Genomic DNA, 7,744 nt, shown 5'->3' on the forward strand with positions numbered 1-7,744 from the left:
CTGCCGTGGCTCGAGTCAGTCGTGTTCGTGGCGCAGGTGAGACACAGGTGCGCACGATGCCATTTCTGCGCGCGTTCCGCATCAGCAACCAGTACATACGCTTCTCGGCGCTGCTGCTGCTGCGCTTCTACCTGGCGCAGTTCTACTTTCTGGGTCTGCTGCGGCTGCGCTACCGGCGGAAGGGCAACGCGGTGCACCTGACCCACTACAGTGTGACGGTGTCGCGGCTGGTGGCGCTACCGTTCGCCTACTTTCTCAGCCAGGCGGTGCTCAGTCCGTACAGGTCGCTGCTGTACATGCAGCCGTATCTGTTCCTCTGCTTCTTCCTGTGGCAGCCGCGGCGCGTGCACGAGGAGCGCGTGCGCCTCATCAATGGCTTCTTGCGGCTGGCGCCGGCGCTCTACCGGCTGACGCGTTGCCAGCTGCAGGTGTCCTGGCTGCTGGTGGTGCAGCTGGCCCTCAAGCTGCTCACCATGAAGATATATTTGTGGGTCTACAGGCGGCAATCGGATGCCATTGTCAAGTTCGGCTCTCTCCTGGTCATTGCCCTGCCCGGCAGCCTCTCCGTGTGGTGCCTGGACATGGCGGCGCATCTGATCAGCATTTGCCTGTACCTCCTGCTGGCCTCCTTCGAGCAGCTGAACACGGAGCTGCAGCAGCAGCTGGAGCAGCTCCACATGAAGACGCTGCACGCGGACTATCGAGCCGTGAAGCGGCTGCAGCGCCGCCTGCTCTACATCCAGCGCCTCTATGTGGCCTATGCGCGGCTCACGCAGCAGCTCCTGGACACGCTGGCGCCGCAGCTCCTGCAGATTGTCGTCTACAATCTGACAATGATCTATGCCCTGTCCTTTGGCCACTGGCGTCGCCTGCTGGACATCCTGATGCTGGCGAATGGCTTGCGCATACTATTCCAGTCGCTGGATGCACTTGTTGTGGCCACCAGATCGCCGCGGGACACCACGTGGATGCATCTCGCCCAGCTGCTGCAGCTCAACCAGGCGCTGGCCATGCACGGCTGGCTGGATCGACATTGCTCCACGTCTAGCCACATGTACAGCTCGGGGCAGAGCATGCGGCGGGTCTTGCTCCAGCCACGCCTACAGATACTTGGCCTCTTCACGCCCAATCGGCGGTTCTTCTTTCGCCTGCTATTCTGCTACTGCAGCTACCTCTATGTGAGCTACGTGTGGCACAAGCGATTGCCCGTCCACAAGGGCGAGATTTTCAATTTACTTTTGCTCTGAGACAGCTTTGTCAATTTCATGAAAGCTGAGCGTTTTTGTAATAAATTTATAATATATACACCATATTCGATCAACTGCCTTTTGCTATTCGAGCATCTTCTTTTCAGAGCTATTCTAAGCTGGCAGCCTTAACATTTTGTTCTCTATGAATAGAAGTCCATAAGAGTAATACAGAGACTTGAAAGCGCATAAAAATTGGAAGCTAGCTTGAGTCGTTTTTGTTCTCTTTACAGAAGCTGCAGTCAGGCAAGCCGAAGAGAAATTAAAAGTCGTTCACTCACTCTCTCTCTTTCTATCAGCAAGACACTTCGGCTCTATTCGTTTTGTGTTGAGCGCCTTGAGTTAAACTATTCGTGTGACGTTCGTTTAACGAACATCGTTTAAGGAGAGACACGATTGACGCTCGCCCAATGAGACTGAGGAAGAGCGCAAGTAGATAAAAAAGGCAATGCAAATGCTCTTCATATTTACATTTACATACATGCACATGCACACTCAACTCACTTACACAGCTTCCGCATGCATAAACAGAAGACTTTTTGGTTTGACTCAACCAAACGGTCGGAGAAGAAACAGAGCGAAATAAAACGAGAAAAATGGTTGCTCACCGATCACGACCGAACTCGTTCAATAAGCAATGCAATTGGTTGCTCTCTGAGCTTATTTCTCAAAGTGTGAGTGAAAGAGACGCTAGCTGTGTTTATGTATACATGTATGTAAGCCATTTAAACAAAACTTTTTATGTAAACTTAAGACAGGTAACATTTAAATGCATAAATTTTAATATCTTAAAACTAACAAATTTCTGTTCTTTTATTTCTTAATATAAATTTACATATTACAATTCAAATCATTTTTCAAGAATTAAATATTATTGATTTCTCTCAGTGTACTTGGCATGCTGATACAGTAGAGTGCAAATCGATGTTCAATAAATCAAAGTTTGCCTCTAAAATGTGGCAACAAGTTTTTGTCATTTGATTGCAGCTGCCGGCGGCGAGCGTCTGCGCTCAGCAGGAAGTCAAATTCACAAGCCGATTGCTGCGTGAATTGAAGTAGGTATATCTATATGTATATATATATTTTTATAATTTTCGAAACTCACTCTGAAGTTAAATGTCAAAATATGAGATTTCCACCGAATATTATTAATAAATAATAAATAGCGTCCAAGAGTCAAACCCTTTTTGTGAAAGGTTAATGGAAATTTTACAACTTTGCGAATTCCAATATGATATATTCGAGCTGTAAAATATATGAAAAATGCGAAATTTATATGTATATGTATATTTAAAGTATATCGTGGGCAACTGAAGGACAGCTCTGCGTGGGTAATTTAACATAATTTATGCATTCGCCTTTCGAGACTGAAATAACAAGGCATTGTGGGTGGCTGTAAAAGTGTTTTCACTTATGCTACAGCCCCACGCACACACACTCACATATTTATACAGTATATATACAGTCCACATATATATATATTTCAGTGTAATTGCAATTGAAGGTAGCAAAGCGTTCACTCCTTTGACTCCTGCTCCCACTTGCTACTCCTGCTCCCACTCCTGCTCTCTTAAGTCTTTTCGCACATGCTCATCCTTCCGTTGCCCCATCCAAAGTGTCCATAAATCATTTTAAAAAGCTTTGCCCAGCCGAGTGCGTATGTGAAATACTCTCACTGCATGCACCTTATATATATTACGTTAAGATTTATAGCCAACTTGCCTAAGAGATTTAGCCCAGTTATCGCTGCTGCTGCTGCTGTTGTTGTTGTTGCCTTTTTGCTGTTCGCTTCTCGCTTCACGCTCTTTGATTAAATTTACACGAATTTCTTGTTGATTTTTTTTTATTATTATTATTATTTTTTATTCTTATTTGAGCTGCTCCAATCCATAGTCAATTTAAATTTATGGCCATGGCGACCTTTCCACATGTATCGAAATCTAATACGTTTCATGCTTCACAATGGCACATAAAATATATATATATATATACTCGTGTATATATATAATATGACATAGATTTGTCTTTATATATAGATATATGTATATAATACTTTTATTCATTTTGCTTGCAGTCTGCACTGAAACTGCAAATCAATTAAATTCCCATTTTTATTTGAAGCTACAAAGTTTTTTCTTTAGCTCGTGCCTAAATTCAAATAGAGTATATTAGCTTTGATCAATGTGCTTTATATCCATATATATGTATACATATATAATATTAGCACATAATCCCAAGTACCGCCCCACTCTGATAAGGCGGCGATAGGCTTAGTATTTTTTCTAGTATTACAACAATTATTTTTTTTCTAATGAAAAATACTTTTTCTTTTTAATTTATTCCATTTTTATTTTTTATTTATATAGAAAAGCCAGAAAACCTTGCACCAGCTGAGCAAAGAATATTATATATATTGTATTTAAATAATTATATTTTTATAGTTTTTTAAACTTCCGATAACATTTAATATTTAATATATGTATATGAAAAATAGAAAAATAATTTGAAAATAAATTTTCTTAATGTGTGACTTTGACCTTAAGCGAGTGAATTATGAGCAACTGCAATTTTATTTAGTTATTTATTTATTTATTTAATTATTTCTTTATTTTTATTCCCTTTCCATGCAACCATCAAAAGTATTTAAATGTGTATTTAATTGATTGAGTTGAAAACTTAAAGCTTACAATCTGTAAACAAAGATTTTGGCATAATGCTCGGCCAGTTTTGATGTCAGTTCATAAGAAGTTTAGCCCTTTGATGCTACTCAACTCAATTCAACCGAACTGAAGTGGACTTCATTGTGGGCTGAATCTAATCTGTTTCATCTTTGATCTCGGACACAGCAAACAAAGCGGAGTTTTCACAGCTAACGGCAAAAGTTTAAAGATATTTTCCAAGTAGCCAAGCAGCACACGAAGGACTTGACCATCGTCATCCACTTGTTGGAATTTACGGCCCTCAATGCATTGGCTGCCTGCCTACATGCCGTGCCGTAATAAGTTATGCGACCAGAATTAAGCCGCTGGCTCAGTCTGTGGTGTGGGCCAGGCCAGGCCAGGCCAGGACAAGGCAAGCCAAGCTAAGCCAAGCCAGGCCAAGCCTTGGAGCCCGTGGGCCATGCTTTTATAAATCTCTTTAATTTATTAGATTTCATTAGACATTTGGCGCCAACGCCAGGCGAGAAGTGAGCGAAGTCACCCAGTGAATGCCAACGAAACACATTTACAGCAACAGTAACAACAACTACAACAACAGCAACAACAATTTTAATATTAACAAGCTCTAAACAGGGCAACAGCAGCGCAGTCTTAAATGAGAAAACGAAATGAGAAAAAAACGTTGCATACTTTTTAGCGCTGCCAAGTCTGAGTTGGGGTTGGGCAATTGTAATGTAATAGAGACTTAGCATTGTTATTTAGCAAAGAGTTGGGTATTTTAAAGCTTACACAGTTATATATAGTTTATTCAGTAGAAATATCGGGGTATACGTATATACTACTTATACCACTATCAACATTAAAGCCGAAAATTGTCATAGAAAAATTATTTATTATGTTTGCATTTAATTTTTATACCATTATTTCAGACAAATATAAAATATATATAAATAAAAAAATATAAAATATATTTTTGTCTGTCAAATATATATCTTTTTTAAATAAGAAATATAAAATACATATTTGAAATAATTCTACGAATATAATTTAATTAATTTTATATTTTATTAAATAAAAAAAAAAAAAAAAATTATATACTTTATAAATATGAATATCTAATTAAGCCATCAAACATGTATAAAAAAGCACAAATAAATCAGAAAAAAATAAATAAATAATTACGTAATTTAATGACAAGTAATTATTATTAACTCATTAAATCATGTATGATACAAAATTTGTTTATTATTTAATAAACATTTCTAATTATAACTTTAATCATCATATATTTGTATAAAAAGCACAAATTCTGTAAATCAATTAAACTCAAAATATATATAAAACTTCATTATTTTTATTTTTTATTTCTTGTGTGTGTGTGGAATATATGCATTAAGGATCACTCTAAATAAATTGCACACTCAGCAATGTCTCATCTACACGCACACGTACACATACACACACATATGCATATATAAATACATATATATAACGACGCCAAACAAAGGCAACAGCGCTGTAATCAACAAAATTACACTAAAATACAAAAATAAATTTGACACGAATGCGACGATGACACAAAAGGGCCACACCACACACACAACACACACACACATAATCGCCCTCTGTCTGTGTCTCTCCCTCTCGCTCACACTCGTTCGGTAAGTGCTAGCAGCTCGAACCACAACCAAAGTGAAATGGCACAGCGCTTCGAGCGAACATTGTGAAGTTGCTTGCCAGCAACGCAGCTGCTTTCAATGTGTGTGTGTGTGTGTGTTGCGTGTGTGTGTGTGACCATGTGCGACACTTTGTAACATATTTTTTGTCATTTGTTTACTGTGTGTTTGCCTCTTTTTCGGCGTCGCTCGTCAGCGACTCGGCAGCAGCACGCCTCGAACTCCTGCTCCTGCTCCTGCTGTGCGGGCTACATTGCATGTTGCTTCACACACACACACCCATACACACTTGTGCATACATGCATATGTGTGTGCCAGAAAATGTTACATTGTTTTTGGCACGCAAGGCGACACTGCGGCAATCACACCTATGTATGCCACGGACGAACCACCCAACCCCCCAACCACCCACACACATATCAATCAGTTGAAAAGGGGGATAACTGGCAGCGTTGCCACCCCAATGCCTTTATTTGGCCACCCAGTGTTGCCACTCTTGTTGTAAATTTTATGGCAACATTTATAACATTTATTCGTATTTTTACGACCCGAATTGTCTTTGTTGCTTTATTATTATTATGTCTCACTTGGGAATTTTATGAGCGTGCCGCGTCCCACCCACTTGCCCACCTGCCCACTCCTGCCCCTGCTCACCTACAATGTGTTTTTAAATGTTTCGTGCAAAGTGATAAAGCTGCAAGCAAACAACAAACAAATATTAAATATGCTCAATCAATTGAAATAAATCTAAAATTATGATTACATTTTGATTGCAAAGGCATGCAAGTACTTTTTTTAGAGACTGTTTTATATTTTTAGAGGGATAACGAGACTTCAATTAGATATGTAGATGAATATCTGAAAGCTTAGTTTATTGTATTTATAAGAAAATTGTATATTTTAAAGTGTTTTTATTAACAAAATGTTAATAACATAGGGAGAGACTCCGTTTGAAATGAAGAATATGTGCCTTTCACTCACACTTTCAGAAAAAACTCAGAGAGCGATCAGCTCGCACGATTATGTGATAGTGTTAGTGAGAGTGCGCTTAACAGTGACTGGAGAGCAACGGTTTTTGTTTTTGTTATATTTCGCTCTTTATCTTCCCCAACCGTTTGGCTGAGTTAAATGCAGCAAAAAGTCTTCTATGTATGTGTAGGTATGCATGCGTGAATTCAGTGTGTGCATGTTTGACTGTGAGGCTCGATTTCATTGGCTTGTTGCGCACTTACTCAGTCTAATTGGGAGAGCGTCAATCGTGTCTCTCCATAATGATATTCGTTAAATGAGCGTTACACGAATAGCTGAACTCAAGACGCTCAACGCAAAACGAAAACGAAAAGAACCAAAGGCTCTTGCTCTTTAATTTCTATTGGTCTCGCGCCTTTATACATTTATACATATATATTCAGCTTGAGTTGCAGCGTGTACACAAATATACTCTTTTCATTTTAAAAGTCTACATTAAAAGAAGTATTTTTGTATTTTTGATTTGCTATTTTAACTTTGATAGAAAATATTTTAGTTTTTATATTTTCATATTTTTTTGTTCCTTTCTATTATTTTACGCTTTGCATATTCTGGTTGCTTCGAATATTTTAATAAAATTGTTGAAACTAAATAGGTTTGAGCTCACAATGGCTGTCTTACATACACACACACAGACTCACACATATATAACTAAAATATATACATGTATACATATATATCTATATTATATTCGCCCACAATGAGATATACCGCATGCAAGCTTAGACAATAGATGTCCAGCAGTTTATGAGCGTCGTCCACTTTAGAAAATGAACTGAATTCCTATTGAGAAGGACGCAAAAAATATACAATAAAAAAAGGAAGAATTCAAAAGAGAAAAGAAAAGAATTTCTATAATAAGTTGGCAACAATGGCTCGAGCGCATTGTTTTCATTTTGATTAAAAAAATTTCGTATATTGTGAATAAATTGTAATATTGTGCTCCATGGAAGCAGAGCAAAAACAAGTAAGAGCGATGCAGTCGGGAGTAGCCGACTGTAGCATACTCATTCATGGTCCAAATGGGCGTGGAAATATACTCTATATATCTTTAGATATATACATTTATATATATAAATTATAAATCATGGAAAATATATTTTCCGATTTGCCACGTCTATCCTAGTGGATA

The 7,744-nt window shown here is 38.7% G+C and overlaps 1 protein-coding gene across 1 annotated transcript; it reads left to right on the forward strand.

The window, feature by feature from the left end:
* Positions 1–1,247, forward strand: LOC6580082. Its single transcript, XM_002005916.2, has one exon. The coding sequence runs from the start codon at positions 57–59 to the stop codon at positions 1,245–1,247; it is 1,191 nt and encodes a 396-aa protein (XP_002005952.1). The 5' UTR covers positions 1–56.
* The last annotated feature ends 6,497 nt before the right edge of the window (positions 1,248–7,744 follow it).

The sequence above is a fragment of the Drosophila mojavensis genome, unplaced genomic scaffold (genome assembly GCF_018153725.1).
Source record: "Drosophila mojavensis isolate 15081-1352.22 unplaced genomic scaffold, ASM1815372v1 contig_80, whole genome shotgun sequence".
NCBI lineage: Eukaryota > Metazoa > Arthropoda > Insecta > Diptera > Drosophilidae > Drosophila > Drosophila mojavensis.